The sequence below is a fragment of the Phalacrocorax aristotelis genome, chromosome 4 (assembly GCF_949628215.1).
Source record: "Phalacrocorax aristotelis chromosome 4, bGulAri2.1, whole genome shotgun sequence".
Lineage (NCBI taxonomy): Eukaryota > Metazoa > Chordata > Aves > Suliformes > Phalacrocoracidae > Phalacrocorax > Phalacrocorax aristotelis.
The window spans coordinates 14,846,018-14,863,757 of record NC_134279.1 but is presented as its reverse complement, the minus strand read 5'-3'; the positions used below and the strand labels follow the sequence as shown (position 1 = coordinate 14,863,757).

At 38.9% G+C, this 17,740-nt stretch overlaps 1 protein-coding gene across 3 annotated transcripts in view; it reads right to left on the bottom strand.

Annotated features, from left to right (window-relative positions):
* Positions 1–11,482, bottom strand: part of MAPK10 (mitogen-activated protein kinase 10) — a 104,027-nt gene extending 92,545 nt beyond the window's left edge. For 2 of the 3 annotated variants that reach the window (XM_075090353.1, XM_075090354.1), the window contains exon 1: positions 11,389–11,444. Coding sequence is in view for 1 of the 3 variants with exons in the window: in XM_075090355.1 (XP_074946456.1) it covers positions 11,416–11,481 (66 nt within the window). In the remaining 2 variants the exon portion in view is untranslated. Of the gene's footprint in view, positions 1–11,388 lie in introns of all 3 variants that reach the window. The other variant, XM_075090355.1, reaches the window with a different exon arrangement.
* Positions 11,483–17,740: the final 6,258 nt, after the last annotated feature.

The window sequence follows — 17,740 nt, the reverse complement described above, 5'->3', positions numbered from 1 at the left end:
TTTGATAGAAAATACCAACACCAAGAATTACTTACAAAATTCAAGACTGGCTGATTTAGTCTAAAGTTCACTCCACGCAGAATGTCTCCTCTGAGTGACAAATGCTTCAGCTTTGTGGACAGCCAAATAGTCTCCAGCCCATCTACTTATTTACCTCCTACCTTTAAACTCACACTTCTATAAAAATACAAAAAACCTACTGTCTATATTTTGCTGTTTTTTACCAAAGCCACATTAAAACACAGTAAGCCTACCGCTTAAGCCCAAAATACTGCTTACTTTTAGAAGAACCAAGAGATTAATAACTATCGGGTTAATCACATTTGATCAGATCCCCAAACAAGATGACACGTAATCAAATCGTGAACCATCTCCAAGTTGCTACAACAGCCACTTCCTAAATGAGGACAAGGAAATGGCAGGTTTGTTTCACTCTAAAATTAAGCTAAAAAAGCTTTTCCCTTTAGTAAGGAAATTCATACTCTTAATAGAGCACGTCAATGTTCATTTCAGTTTCAAACCCTGATTAAAAGGTTCTTCTCAAAAGTCTTCAAATCCACGTTGCTGACCTTAAAGAAACCTACATGCCACATTTTGGTCTCTTTTTCTTACATTCTTAGAGCTCACTCAAACACCTTCCAGAAGCCCTGGTGTTGGTACAGCAGTTACTATCCCCTTTCCCCAACCCCCATCTACATCATGTAAGCTATTTCAGATTCAGATTTTACTGCATAATGCTTACAAGTTCTGTAGTGGCAGCTTAAGTTAAAGCTTTAATTATACGACAGCAGAAAGGAACACAGGGCTAGGAATTTCCAGTATACAGCCTTCTGTACATACAACTAAAGCAAAAACTTCTTTCAAATTTGATTGATATTGACCATGAGATGATTGAGTTTAGGACACTGTGAGGTAGAAGCAGGGCTATGAGTCAGGTTACAACCTTAGACTTCAAGAGGGCCAACTTTCGCCTCTTCAAAGACCTGCTAGGAGAAGACCCATGGGCTAGGGCTCTGCAAGGCAGGGGGGTCCAAAAGAGCTGGTCGATATTCAAGGATCACTTCCTCCAAGCTCAAGATCAGTGCATTCCCAGGAGGAAGAAGTCAGGCAGAGGAGCCAGGAGACCTGCATGGATGAGCAAAGAGCTTCTAGTGAAACTCAAACAGAAAAAGGAGGTTCACAGTGTATGGAAAAAGGGACTAGCCACTTGGGAGGAATATAGGAATGTTGCCAGGGTGAGCAGAGATGCAATGAGGAAGGCCAAGGCCCACTTGAAATTATATCTGGCAATGCATGTCAAAGATAACAAGAAGGGCTTCTTTAAATAAATCAGCAGTAAAAGGAAGACTGGGGATATAGCGGGCCAACTGCTGAATGAGGAAGGGGCCCTGGTGACACAGCATGAAGAGAAGGCGGAGTTACCGAATGCCTTCTTTGCCTCGGTCTTTACTGCTAAGGCTGGCCCTCAGGCATCTCAGCACCCAGAGAAGAGAGGACAAATTGGGACAAAGGAAGACTTACCATCAGTTGAGGAAGACTGGGTCAGAGATCACCTATGCAAACTGGATCCTCACAAGTCCATGGGTCCCAATGGGATGCACCCGCGAGTGCTGAGGGAGCTGGCGGATATTCTTGCTGAGCCACTCTCCATCATCTTTGAAAGGTCATAGAGAACAGGAGAGATGCCCAAGGACTGGAGGACAGCAAATGTCACTCCCATCTTCAAAAAGGGAAAGAAGGAGGACCTGGGGAAATATAGGCCAGTCAGCCTCACCTCCATCCCCAGAAAGGGATCATCTCTAGACATGTAGAGGACAAGAAGGTTATCAGAAGTAGTCAGCATGGATACACCAAGGGGAGATCATGCTTGACCAACCTGATAGCCTTCTATGATTGGCTGGGTCGACAAACGGAGAGCAGTGGATGTTGTCTATCTCGACCTCAGTAAGGCATTCGACACCATCTCCCATAGCCTCCTCACTGGCAAGATAAGGAAGTGTGGGTTGGATGAGTGGACAGGGAGGTGGACAGAGAACTGGCTCAACAACAGAACTCAGAGGGTCGTGATCAACAGAGCAGAGTCTGGATGAAGGCCTGTCACTAGCTGTGTTCCCCAGGGTTCTGTGCTGGGTCTAGTCCTGTTCAACATATTCATCAGTGAACTGGATGATGGGATAGAGTGTAACCTCAGCAAATTTGCTGATGATACCAAGCTGGGAGGAGTGGCTGGTACACTGGAATGCTGTGCTGCCGTCCAACAAGACCTGGACAGGCTGGAGAGCTGGGTGGAGGGGAACCTGATGAAATTCAACAGGAACAAGTGCAAGGTCCTGCACCTGGGGAGGAACAACCCCATGCACCAGTACAGGCTGGGGGCTGAACTACTGGAAAGCGGCTCTGCTGAGAAGGAACTGGGAGTGCTAGGGGACAACAAGCTGACCATGAGCCAGCAAGTGCCCTTGTGGCCAAGAAGGTCAACAGTATCCTGGGATGCATTAAAAGGAGAGTGGCCAGCAGATCAAGAGAGGTTATCCTCTCCTTCTACTCTGCTCCTCCCCCAGCCAGCCCCTCCCAGGTAACATACTGGGCATGACGTTACATGATATGGAATATCCCTTTGGTCAGTTTGAATCCGCTCTCTTAGCTGTGCCCCCTCCCCTCCTGGCTTCTTGTGCACCCAGCAGAGCATGGGAAGCTAGACAAGTCCTTGACTAGTACAAGCGCTACCCAGCAACAGCCCAAACATCTGTGTGTTATCTCAACAGGTTTTTTTCCATGCTAATTTCAAAGCACAGCACTATACCAGATAGAGTGAAGAAAATTAACTCTATCCCAGCTAAAACCGTGACACCTAGTGAGACCACATTTGGAGTATTGTGCCCAGTTTTGGGCCCCCCAGTTTAAGAAGGACAGGGAACTGCTTGATCAAGTCCAGCGGAAAGCTACCAAGATGATCAGGGGACTGGAGCATCTCCCTTATGAGGAAAAGCTGAGAGACTTGGGTTTGTTCAGCCTGGAGAAGAGAAGACTGAGGGGGGATTTCATCAATACCTATAAATATCTAAAGGGTGGGTGTCAGGATGATGGGACTAGGGTCTTTTCAGTAGTGTCCAATGACAGGCCAAGGGGCAATGGGCACAAGCTGGAACACAGGAAGTTCCACCTCAATATGAGAAAAAGCTTCTTTCCTGTGAGGGTGACAGAGCAGTGGAACAGGCTGCCCAGAGAGGCTGTGGAGTCACCTTCCCTGGAGACATTCAAAACCCTCCTGGATGCGTCCCTGTGCCCCCTGCTCTAGGTGTGCCTGCTCAAGCAGGGGGGTTGGACAAGATGATCTCCAGAGGTCCCTTCCAACCCCTACCATTCTGTGATTCTGTGACATCCTAAGAAACTAGGAATTAGCAAGTCATTAAGAATTAGCTGGAGAAAGACAGTGTATGTATACACATGGTCATCAGGTTTAGTTCTCAGGACATCTCAGTAAAGATGCATAGGTCTCGCACAGAAAAGTGAATCTCACTGAGTTAATAAATTTTCAGGTGAACTTCAAATGAACTTGGGTGAGCTACAATACTGGAGCCCAAAGTAATAATAAACATTGCAGGTGTGAAACAAAAGCAAATTTCTCCATCGTTTTTGACTTTGAACAAAACACATCTAGTTTCTCAGACCTCTGTGTAACATGAAAGATAATTCCTCAGAGATGGAGTATGCGTTGGAGTACCATTTGTTCTTGTTTTCCATAAATATTTGGACAGCAGACTTACATTGCTTCAACACTGACTGGAACTTAACTTTCATTTTACATGTACAGCAATGCATGCACCATTATTTTCTCTCGCCAGTATCTAACACACATCTAATGCCATTCTCTTTCCTCCACACTGGGAGTTTAAGTGTAATAGAAGTAAAAGTTTTTCAGGCTTGAAAACATAGCTAGCCTTGCTGAGTCATGTAAACACATTGCCATATCTGCAATGATGTTTGCTTAATATCCCAGCAATTGGGGGTGGGGAGGGGAAGGAAATGAATTATCAAGACTCAAGCATTTGAGATGAAGGAAAAAAGATACTCTCACCATTACTAAATGCATAGAGAACATATTTTGCTTTCAAAGAACAATTAATTAAAAATTTGATGAAACTCAAATAATTACTGCCTCACACACAGCTCCAAGTATTCTTGTATTCTTTTCCCTCTTCTTTTTTAGAGCAGAGAGCAAAAGAGAGCATTAAAAACAGAACAGAAACAAAATTATGTTACTTTCTGTATTATGGGGTGAAATGTTTCCTGATACCCCATCTTATTTGTCCATTTCTACCCCTTAAAAGAACTATATGTATATTTCACTGAGACCTTTTTTTCTGAACACCATTCCTCCTATTACTGATGAGCCTAAAATAACACAATTTCTTACAGCTCAGTATCTCATACATCTTAGCTTTTATAAATACAAACCATGCTAATAGCAGTTTAAGCTAAATTGCTCTGAAAGGCTGGGTCCTAATTTGCAGTTGCCACAGCACCCAAAGATGAGAGGATGCTCTGAGCTAGCAGTCACAATGGCTTCCCAGGGGCCCCCACCTCTCCACCCCATCTCAGACTGGTATAGAGGATAGCATGTTTCAGAGGTGGATGCTTTCAATTCCTTCAGGATCTAAAAGGATAGTATCTTAAAGCCACAAATTGAAATTCTGAAGCATGGTAAAATCCTCAGTCTTCTTGCCAGCTCTGAAAATATGAATAACAGGCAAGCCCTGCTCACCTGTGTGCATCTGCTAAGTCAACACACTATTAATGTAATGGCTATCCTCCCACATTAACAGCTGTAATTTTCTCAGAAGATTCAAGTGCCAGAGTTCTGGGACGAACAGACATTTACTAAACCTTCTGCTTTGGATTTAATGGTCACAGGTTTCACTATGTAAATTTGGATGACCATCAAAGCCACCACTTGAGAACTAAAGTATCTTTGCAAAGAAAGGCCTACTAAATTATGTTTCATTGTGTATTCTGTATAACCCACATTTATGGCAGAAATATTAACCGTAAAGCCAGACTTCTCACTTATTCTGGCTCTCCCTGAACTCAGAACAAATCTCCTACAAAAAACAGGTTTTTCATCTTGTGTCTGTCTGTTTGGGAGTAATATTAGATTTTTGTCTTATCAGCCACATCACACCACAGTCCCCCGTTCTTCCATCTCATTACCATCCTGTAAGGATGGTATTTGTCACCCAGTCTTCCTGATTTTACAGCGTCTTGAGTGGGATTTTTAACAGGTTAATTCTTTGCCTTCTTTTTATCTCTCTCCAGCAGTCTTGTCCTAGCCCCCAGACACAGTCAACCCTCCTTTATGAAGTCAGCCTTCCAGGTAGCCAACTGACCCCTGCAAACAACTCAGCCTTGATCAATTGATCTTTTTTACTATATTTGCTTTGTTCACTGTATTTTAAAACATACTAAAACACCTTATTAGATGGAGTACAATATGCATAAGTGCTGGTTGGGTTATTTTTTTGTGTTTTTTTTTTTTTTTTTCCATCTGGTTGGTTGGTTTTTGTCTGTTTAAACACACTGTCCTTCTTTAACCTCTTCCAACTGAGATACCAAAAAAACAGCAGCTCCAGAACTGGCTCTTGCCTAGTTCTGATTACACAAGAAGCAGGACTGTTTTCTTTTCATCAGTATCTGCTCAAAACACAAAGCAAAACACTATTTACATACTCTTCATTTGTCCTCCACGTGTTCACAGAGCTTTAACTACTTTTAACTCCTTTCTTATAGGCAGAAAATTTTTGTAATTCATTTGTAACTGTGGTATCACGTGTTTCTCAGAAGTCACTGTGATTCAAAGGTGTCTGCTACATTCCAGGCCAGACTTCTAAGACATAAGCAATATGTGAATATCTGCACAACAAAACCACTAGTTCAAAATGATTCCTCATTCCCCTGATGCCTGAAGAATTCATCACTGACACACAGGTAACATCCCACCCTGGTCATTGTACCAAAGAAGGCAAGGATGAGAAGACTGATCAAGAAACACTGAGAGAAAAGATTCCTTGAGAGAGAGGTTTCTTTATGGACAGGAACTTAGTGATCCAGATGGAAAGTGTAGCCAAAAATACAGGAATGAAAGATCTAAGACTAGGTGAGAAAGCTACGGTAAAGATTTTTGGAAACATCTCATTCAGCCACAGCTCCACAAATAGGAAGCTAGCAAAGACATATTGTAGAATTGTGTCCAAAACACAGGAAAGCAATGGCAGCAGCCGCATTGAACTCACAGGAGAAATACGAAGATTAATACAAACTGCAGTTTGTATTAATTAGTTTGTTCTGAGGCCCTAGATTTGAAAAAGAAGCAATAACATGGGAAGAAGCAAGATACAATTAAGATTAGGAAAGAGAAATGGGATCACTAAACGTTAGCCAAAACATTGCAACACTAAGAAATGAAAGGTACACTCCATTTATCCACAGTAGTGAAGGGAACATACAAGCACAGAGTGTTAAGAGCATTAAAAAGCCAAGATGGAATTAACAGCTTCTCTTTATTTGCTGCATATATTGATAATACATGATATTTCAAATGGTTTATACTTCTCAGGAAACTGGAATTACACTGAAATACTGGGTATTGCTTAAGGAGCTTTCTTCTAGTACTCAAGCAGGGCAGCAAGAAGACTGACTACACAAAATACGATGCCCCAAGCATGGCTTATATCATGGCTTCCTTTAGAAAGAAGGGTAAAGAAGCAGCACGTAACAATGGTACAGATTAAATATTCAAAAAATTAAGTTTCTCAAGATAATTATATAATCACAGTATTCACTTTGAAGACAATAGCTAATGAAAAGGTTTTCCCTTTTATAAGTAAAGACTATAAGGAACTGAATAATTTAATCACACCTTTTGTTAGAAATGGACATCTCTTGATTCTATGAAGTATCATTTTAGTCCTAAAAATCTAAGATATAGCTCACTGCTCACTGATGTCTTATGAATACCAATTAATCTCCCACTGGATTGAAGGCATAATTATAGGACATTCTGCATCAAGAAAGTTTCTTTAATGGTCAGAGTAGTAACTCCATCCAATCTGATTAAAGCATTAGTTGTAATTGGTTTATCAAAGTTAGGATAAAATTAAAAAACAGACCAGATGAATCAACCAATCAATGGAGAGCAATACAATTAATAAAGCTGGTCTTTCCTCTGTGTAAAATGAAAAGTTTTCTAAAATAATGTGATTTTTAAACAGTCATTGATGCAATATTGCATCTAGGAAGTCTATACACATTTTGTTCAAGACAGGTAAGCGTGACTGTGGAAATACAACAAGTTAGAATACAGGGAAAAAAATGTCTAGAGAGAAATTAATGCTTTTAAAATCTTTTTGGTTTAGGGTTTTTTAAAAGCACAAATTAAGTAGAAGTTTGCAGAAAAGTCCTCAACATAGGAACTGAAATTTCATTCTAAGGTTTTCTTACAGTGGCATTGGTATGGCACCAATTCCAATTTCAGTATGTAAAAATGTTGACATACTCTATCTGGGACATGAAATTGTTTAAACTGGGCAATAAAGACTAGTGATGATGCTGTACCTAAGAATTAGCATGTGAATTTACATTCCTGATTCACATTAACCTTTTCTTAACGCACATGGCCAGGTCCCTGATACTTCATCTCAGTAATCCCATGTCCTGCTTTTCTGTTGAAAAAATTGTTACAGCACTACGGAAATACTGTGGCATACAAATTCTAATCATAAAGATGTGTTTTTCAAAGATAAGAAAATAAAGGACTACTGTTCCAAGTAAAAGGAAAAAAAAGAATCAGAATTGTATTCTAAGTAAAGGTATCCTATGCAGCTGCAATTCTCACAGGCTATACACGTCTTGATGTTGATTAAAAATAAATTGCCAAATGAATGAAGGGAAACATGGATGAAGCAGTCAGCATCTTTTAGACATTGTTAGCTATTATTCAGCACTTAAACTTTAATGTCCTATTCTACTCTGAATATACTACTCTGCATTATGCTGTACTTCAGTAGGAATCTGCAGGGCCCTACAGATAAAACTTATCAGATATCAGCCTTACAAAAGTCTAATAAATTCTATAAGCCTACAAAAGAAATCTTCTTGCCCTACCTTTATCACGATAGAAAAGCAGATGTCCTCTTCCTCAGCCTTAAAAAAGACAGCTGTTTCAGAACATGATTTGGCTAGCAACATACAGCAATGCCAGATTTAGGTATCATTATACTGCGGGGCAGGTAAGGCATACTTACCCTACTGATGCTACTGACTATTTATCAGGAAGGGCTTTTGTTTTCTCCTTGAGTTGGAAATCCTTAAGATTCTGTTTCTGCTGAATTAGCATTTCATCATATAAAACTAGTATACTCAATGACATAAGCTCTGTGTCAAGAGGAACAGGCTATAATTAGGTATATGTAATTTTCTTTCATAGTACATAAAGCTATGGCTTTTTTTTAGGCCATGAAAGAGAAATTGCCACAATATATTTATTACAAGAAAAATATGCCCACAGTACTAGCAATCATTGGAGTACTCTTCAATATTGTACCTTTATAAAAGACACTTCAGCACAACTCTACATTTTGTAGAAAGTCCACAGTGATGCACAAATTCCAAATGGGAGCAGGGTTCCTATTCTACTTGGTAAACACAAATCACAAAACTGCAAGAGTCCATTGGATAAATTGTGTATTCTGGTACACCACCACCAAAGGCTCTCATCTTAATAGGTGAGCAGAGCAGGATCAAACTATACCACACTGACTTTTTCTGATATCTGTTGCATGCTTATGTAGTAGAAAAATGATTTTTGCATTTGTTAAACCACATGAAAAAATTATTGAATTATGTTCACTGGAAACTACATTTTTGTAGTCTGTTGTTTAGATACTGCTGGGATCCTTGTCAGTTGTAGACACCTCAAGATTTGAGTGGCAGTATCTATCTCTTGCTGATGATAACCATTCTGTTGTCACATCATCATTTTTTCTTAATAGTAGTACCTGAACCTCTTAGATTTACTGACTCAGCAGATAGAAGCGTCCCAAAGGTAAAAATGACCTTTACACTTAGAACAGAAGAATTTCTAGTAAACCACAGGACGTTTGATTTCCACGTCAGCATTATGAATAAGCATGGAATAAACAATATTACTACCTGAGTACTGTTGAATAGTCTCCAAACAAAGATCTAGATGTTTGGACCAAATATTACCAGGATACAGATATAATCCACATCCTGCCCTATGCAATACAAATGAACAGCATCCGTGACAGCTAAGATCTTAATGCAACAAAACAATTTACCAGCTGTTCTTGTACTTAATGCTAACTATGTGGTTAACTGACACTTGGATCAGGGCCTATCTTTATGGAGAGAATAAATTAACATGAAGCCCGAACCAGCTTTTATTCTCAGGAGAATAAATGTGAAGATCTGAAGACCTTGAAAAGGTATTTGTGCGATAAGTGGTTGAAGGACAGAATCCTGCTTCCTGCTATGTCACGATAGCCTCTCTCGTATGTATTTATTGGATGGTTCCTCTTTTGGGTGTTTGCTGTAGGCATTAAACATGAATCAGTTTCATTCAGTGACAAAAATTAAACAAAAACACTGTTGATTTCATTATATATATTTTAACAAAAACATTGTAAATACATTTGGTTCTGTATGTGCCTCTGAACACTTTTATTAAGTTACAGTAACACCAAAGGAATAATTGAAGTGTCATGTTTCCACTAAATCAAGAACCGGAGTGCAGTGACAGAAAGCATTGGCTATACATGGCCATGCACTGATTGATGCCAAGACTAAAGGAGCACTGAACATAAAAGGATGTGATTGAGTACCTTTCCTCTGCACATGTAAAATAGAAATGTTTCTGTACAGCTCTGCTATGGCCTAAGTAAAAGGGAGAGGAAAGTTGGCAAGCAGAGCTATGCAAAAAAACTGCATTCTGCACCATGAAAGTAACTTTTTTCATGAAAAACATCTTTTTCATATAATCTGAGGGAAAAAATTTTTTTGCCGTTTTTGCAAATTTTTGTATTTTTTTCTTGCAAGCAAAGTCTGTCAAAAAATTACAGAAATACTCTGTTTCACAAAATCCTTTCTCCTCTCAAAAACAGTGGAAGCATTAAGTCCATTAGATAAACATATATGTACGAAAAACAGGAAACAAAAAAGGACAGAGAAAACAGTTAAACAGATTATCAAACTGAATAGCCAAGATCCATCCTAGAGCTGATTATTTACTAAGTGCAGACCCAGCCTTCTCAGTGGAACAGATATTTACTACTCCTGAGTTAAAAAAAGGCAAAACAAACCCCCCAACACCCGTCACTGTTTTGTGTTAAATGCTTACATACAAGTAATAGCCCTTTTATATTTAGAATTGTACTTTCGCTTACTTGGACCCCCTGAGTAATATAAAGGGAAAAAACCAGTGCGCACCATAATTCCATTTCTAAGAATGCACCATTGTTCTCACCCCTCAAAATATGAACAATGTCCCTAATGTCCCTCCTGCTACTATTAGGTTACTGGTGTCCCATCTCACCAAAATACTATAACAAGACAGACATCAAACACAAGGCAAAAAAATAATCTTTCATTCATGACGGAAAAACATGCACACGGGTTTGTGAGTTAATATATATATTAACTAACTTAACCTAACCAAGAGAACCAAAACCTGGGCAAATCAATATGCTTTTGCCTTTCTATCACAAAGTTAGTTTCAGCCTTGTGGATTTCCAAGCATTGTGACCAAACAATTTCAAGGGTAATTTAGAAATACAGAATTGGCCCTAGTGCAGTCTCGTGACTCCAGAACTTGCATAGCACATGGTGTTCATCTGGAGACAAGATAAAGCCCACAAATTCAATTACCCTCCCTTCACTTCTAGTAAAGGTAGACTAAAGCACAGAAAATTACTGTCACAGGCTACAACATAAAAGGCTCTGTCTCACAAAAACAGAGGCTAAGATAAAATAGTTTTAATTTGCACATTTTTGTGAAAGCACCTGTGTATGTACAGTTATGTTGTTTGATTCATCATTAACTTTATTGGAATTACAGCCAACGTTTTTTGTTTGCAAACTTTGCTATTATTTTTACCTAAAAACTTAGAACATTAAATTAAAAATCATAAGAGCAAACTACAAAATAAACTTCAAAATAAGTAGGAAAGTAATTTTTGTGATGCATTCTTCTATTTTTTATATCTACTCTCATTCTTATAACTAGTTACTCGCAGTAAGCTACTAAAATTCATTTCTATTTTTTCTTTTATTATGGCATGAACTGCAAAAATGAAGTATAAGTATATACTGTACCTTGTTTTACCTGTAAGGAACACAGACCTGACAAAAGGCAATCTTCACATCCAGAGTAGGTTCACCACAATAGTACAAGAAATGGCGGCTCATAAATACCTGCAATTAAAGAAAACACTGAAATCTTGTGCATCTGCTGATGTGCAAGTACAATGCATCTCTATCTACATTTGGATTATAAAATCAGCCTGAGTTGCTACCCAGCTCATGAACAACAGAAATCAGTTAGAACACTGCACTGTAGATAGGCTCTAAATTCTTTCTGATGCCCATCAAGGTTATGCCCTCAAATATGATTTGGTTACATTTGCAAAATTTTACAGTAACTGGTGCCATTACCTCACAGTTTATCATGTCACTTGGATACTCCTGCATCAACAAAAATAAAAATCAGGTCAACAATGTTCTAAACAATGTGGGAATGGGAGACAGTTATTATTATGGAAAGGGAAAAAACCATTCCTACCTTGACAATTATTAGGAAAGTTATAGAAATGGAAAGACTAAGTACATCACTGTAAAAATTTGTGACAACCACTTTATGAATATTACACGTAGTTCTGGTTCTCATCTTCATATCTTAGAACTGGAAAAGTTAAATAAAAGGGAGGTAAGAAGGGTCCAAAGCACACAAAGATTCCTTACATGAAACAACTGCACAGACAGAGAATTTTTTTAGCGTACAAAAGAGCTGTCTGATTGGAGATACACTGGAGATCATCCATAAAATGAGTGGCACACTCAAAAGTGAAAAGGAAAACACTCTTCCCCGTTTTTTTAAAATAAAAAACCTATGTGGCTTCAAATCAAGTTATCAAAGAACAGATTCAGAATCAGCAATAGGAAAGAATTCTTCATACACTCTTTCATCACACTGTGAAACTCCCTACCTCACATTGCTGTGGATGTCAGCATTCAACATTAAGTCCCAGTATGAATTGACAAATTCACTTAAGAAGGAATCTGCTGAAAGCTATTAACCTCAAAAATATCAACTCTGATCCAAGACAACCTTGAGTCATAGTCTGCCACTATATGCTCACTCTATTTTTAGATTCTTTCACAAGCATCTGATACTGGGCGAGGGACCCATACACTAGGCTAGATGGGCCTCCTTGTGTACCCTGCTACGGTTGCTTTAACTTGATTCCATAGTACCACATTTAGCTCTGACTAAACAATCTCTTCTTAGCTGCATTCTAGCATGGGGCATCAATTTAAAAAAATGCACAGTAATGCTATCAGGCTGAAATAGGTAGCTATGTCACAAGACTTTGGAGCACACTAATTTTTCTGCATGACTCCACTTCAAAAAAAACCCGTAACTTTTTAACAGTACAATTAAAAAAACTAGCATCTTTTAGGTAAAAAGAAATAAATAATATAGAACTTCATGTTTTTCTTTTAAATATAAGCTCATTGTGAAGACTTAAACCCCCCAAAACGCAACCCAGATTCCATTAAGATATGGCCATGATTCTGAGACACTACATGCCTCCTTACAGCACTTGTCTTCAATAGGAACAATTAACTAACTTCAGGTGTAAATGCCACCAAGTAAGACAAGACTTAATCTGGAGTAACTTCATCTCACACAAACTGATCAGAACTTAAGAAACTACAAGAAAGTATTCACTAATACTTCCCAACTTGAATGCATCACTTGCTCCCACATGTTTAATTTTTAATGAATGAATGAATAATCCTGTTATGAAAGCAAATGTATGACCTTTTCTGCATCACATTACAGTGTCTGAGATTGCTGCCTCATTGCCCAGTAAGTCATTACCAGACCCTCACATTCCACAGAGGGTTTATATTAAAACAAGACGGAGAAAGACAGACATTAAAAAAACCTTTTAAAATTAGTCATATTGCCAGTGATTTCTGGAAAGCCAGCAGATAATTACACTCTCACGCTGCAGATATACACACTATGAAATCCTAACAGCTGGACATATTGCTATAATAATCAATAACTGCAATGTCATTAGTCATAACATACCACATTCAAGACAGAGCCTAATAGTGGAAAGTGAAGAAAGGAAAGGAAGAGAATTGGGAGAATTTGGTTCCTCACTGAATTTGCTGTGAGGGTCTACTGAGAAGACACACTTTGTATTATATACACATTAGTCATACACAGCCCCTCAGCTTTCCACAGGAGTGACTGTAACTGTTAACAGTCACCCTGGGCAGAGCAATAGACTAGTGAATTTTATGAAGTGGAATACATTTTACAATTTTTTATGTTGTCCTTGTATGCAGTTACTGCTTATAAAATAATAGAAGTATGATATGTTTTAATAGCCTCAATCAATACTCGTATTTCTCTGTACATGAGATATATCTAATGAATCACCAGAGAGCTGATATCCTCCAACTGTACACCAAGAATGAGAATACCTTTCTGTAGTACGAGGTCTGTAAGACTGTATACTCAGGGCAAAACAGATCTGAGCTCGTGTTTTACGTAGTGTGCATCTTTGTACATTGAATTCATCTGAGATTCTCTTCAGTGCCCTGTAAGTAGTCACAGATGTATGTAACTCCTAATTTCTTCATGCAGAAAATACATTCACACTCAACTGCATAAATACCCTTGATCATACCTCCTCTGGTGCTATCTGACACCGCATCACTAGACACTGAAGAAGTGTCCGTGTAGTGAATAAAGATCTGATGTGATGCTGAGATAATTGTGTCACAATGTATAAAACAAGAAGCTAGTGACAAATGGCCTCACTCACTAGGGATCTGAGCTTTGGGTGAGAACATAAGCATCCAATATTTCCTTACCCTACTTCTGACGCTTTATCTTTTCAACCTTGAGCAAAATCACCCAGGGTCAGAAGAACTGGGAGAACAGAACAGTGCTGATACAACAAAACATCTTGTAATAACTCAGTCTGGCATCCAGCTGGGAAGACACAGATCACAGTAGCATCACAGGGAGAAAACCTGTCTATGAAATACCAACACCACAACTGGATCTCAAATTTTCATCAGGATCAAGGCATCTGTATGTCAGAACCTGTAAAAACATACAAGTATCAGCAGCAAATACATGCTCTACTTTCAGGAAAGACAAAACTAGGAGGCACTAAAGTAGTAGTAGGAAAGCAGACATGAAGGCAAGAATAAGAAAATCCTGAAAATCCTCCTAGCTGTCCAGTGGCACAGGCCCCAGGTGAACTGCTGCCTGGGACTGTGAAAGTACCACTGAGGCTTGGCCTCTACCTGGCCTGCTGCTTCGCCACCCTCTTCATCACTCCGCTCCTCCTCCCTTATCAACAGCTACTCTTCCAAACAGAATGAGGGCTGATGACATGCTCCAATTTCAGGCATAAACTTCCCTTCAGTGTTGCTACAAAATCTGTCTTTTCTGGAGAAGGACTGTTTATTTTTAATAATGCTTATCTTTCTCTCCAGGGGTCTCCTGGGAACCAGTCTTTTGGCCTAGGGAGCCCTGTTTTCCTTTCCCAGACTGCACTATTGTTCACATAATTGGTTTCTGGATCATGAATGGAGAGCCTGTGTTTGCCTTAGGCCCAATAGATGAAACTTTGAGCCTAAGGGGCCTGAACTGTTGATGTACTGGTCCAAGGAAAGTCTCAGCACTTGCACCCACCATGTTGCCTCTAAGCTGCTTCTCCGACACTTAACAAGCTCTCTTATGTGGAAAAAGCATCACAGTCACTTTCTTCTCAGAAAATATCTCCATGATGGTCTCTCGTCCCTATGTCTCCTGATCAACAGGCAAATCACTCATGCCCAATGGATATTGCCTTGGCCTGTAAGAGCATATTTAAATCTTTTTGTGACAATTCAGAAGACAAATGTGGAGCCTCAGGAAAGTTCCATACAACTTTTTAATTCAGAGAGAAGAAGGAGCTGGCCGCCCTGCTGCGATACTGCTTTATTCGTCACAGCCTGGACAGGCAGGACTCTTCACCTCAGCCCAAAGCAAAATCATCTATGTCAAACACACTGACCCAGGGTTGAAACAAAGTTCTTGATGAGAAAAGCTGCAGCAACTGTTTGACATGTGTTTAAACAAGTGCTGCTGCAGTTAAAACGAATCAAGTCCCAACTTAGCCACAGTGCTGTTCTCACCGCCTCCCACACTCCTGAGGCTGTACTCTGAGAGGTAGTTACATGTCCTGCAACAAAATTAACTGGAAACAAATCCTTCAAATCCTAATTTAAAAAATAATCCTGTGTGAAAAAAAATTATTAAAAGGTACAAGTTCCAATTTAAACAGAAATCAAATGGTAGTTGAAGATACCACAGACACAACTACTTGTCTCTAAAACATCACTAGATTTAAACCTGACATCGTATGGCTGGAAACTGGAAGGTTTTAACAGAATCACAGGACATTCCCCAATAATATGCTACAATCTATTCCCAGTCCTATCAAGTGTGATAATCTCACTAATAAGGGAAAACTATTCATATCATGAGCCAAATCCAGCATTTCTGCTTATTTGTTTTCACCATCCAAATATATCACATGTGCACCAATGGGCACAGTGAATGTGCTCCCTATCTTCACAGGCATGTAGTTTTATACCTGTATATTTCATTCATGAACAGAAAGATTCAGAGCATGAAAAAAATTAATTACCACCATTTAAATTACCACCATTTAAAGTTTTATAAATAGATTAACATTTATGAATAATTAATGCTTCCTGTTTCAAAACTGTGTTTGAATCATTTCATGCATTTCCAGCACTGGAATTCATCTCTCCTTCATCTGAAAATATACACTCTCATCAAAGTAGCTTCAAATGAGAGCCACTGCTTGGCAAGAAGATTCAAGACCTGACAGAGGATACATATGTACTGAAATTTGCAAGTGGATTAATAATAGACAAGGATAGTGCTTCTGCTGGGAAAGAGTGTTTTTCTGTTGTGTCTATCCTCTCATTTTAATTATTCTTGAAATAACTGGGGAAAGCAATGGTGTGAACAGGGTAATTATTAAGATTAAATCCCAGCAGAAACAGATCATTTTCCACTGGGATGAGAAGTGATGGCATGTAAAAATTCACAAGAATCATGGAAGCAGCTCTGAAACTGAACTGCTGGAGGAGAAAAGAGAGCGGTGAAGAAAGTATTTAGGAATAGCATTGAAAGGGCTTTCAGAGGAAATACATATGAAAAGAAAAAGAGCATACAATCTGAAAAGATAAGGGACTGATAAGCAGGTTTTCCTAATGATCACAGCTCACATTTAGAAGACAGAAACAAATGAGCTCCAAGTCTGCCCTCACTACCAGCTTCCTGTGTATTCTCAAGTCAATTACTATGAGTCAGATTTCCACACTTAACAATACCTCGTGTAAATGCCCAAGTTATAACAGTGCAAGATACGGCATACTTAAATAATACTTACTTTTACCAACAGGTGCTATCAGAGAAAAAACTTGTTCCTGTGAGATGCTGCAGCAGATTAATTACTCAACGTTTATGACGATCTTGTAGTAATATTACTCTCATACCATCTTCTCATTTGTAGCTGAGTATCTTCATTCTCTGATGCAAATTTGAAGAGAAAATAAAACCTAGCCACCTCCTAGAGGCATTAGATGGTGATGTTGGAAGCAGGTCTGAATTTGCACAGGATGAACTGCCAGTGGTGCAAGACCATGGCTACTATTGTCACCAAAAAATGAAGAAAACCTCACTAGAAAGAGCTGAGCACAGTAAAACATTACTTGCCTACCATAAGATCACCAGTTTTATCACAATCTGGTAACGGCAAGATGTTTTTTCCCTCCCTGCATTTTTTCTGTTCTGGCACTTGGTTTTAATCTGCTTTAATCTCAGAAGAAAAAAGGTATGAAGGTATGTAATGAATCACATCAAAACTATTTTTAATATACTCCCAAGTCAGAAGACAACCTCCAAACCTAATTCAAATTCAGTTAAATTTGCCTTCAACACAAATAGCCCTGGCACTGTATGACTGGTGAAAATGACATATATTCTATAGAATACATAGAGAAAAATACTCAATTACTGTCTGCATCAAGCAGTATCAATAAAATTAATAGATTTGACTATATTTTGTATTTTAAGCTCTAACATTTTGGAATTAATTTCTAATATGTTGAACTGTATGCTTTTGGATCTCATTCTTAATATGCTGCTCTGTTATGCAAGTTAACCACCCCATCAATGAAGGGTGCATGTAAAAAGAATGAATATCCTAGTCAAAAGCAACAGCAAAACTCTAACTTCAGGAGGAACGTATGAAAGGCCAGGCCACTTAGATCCAGATATAAATCCTGTTTCAGGGTACCTTCGTTTTGTGGCACTATGGTAAACAGCAATTTCTAT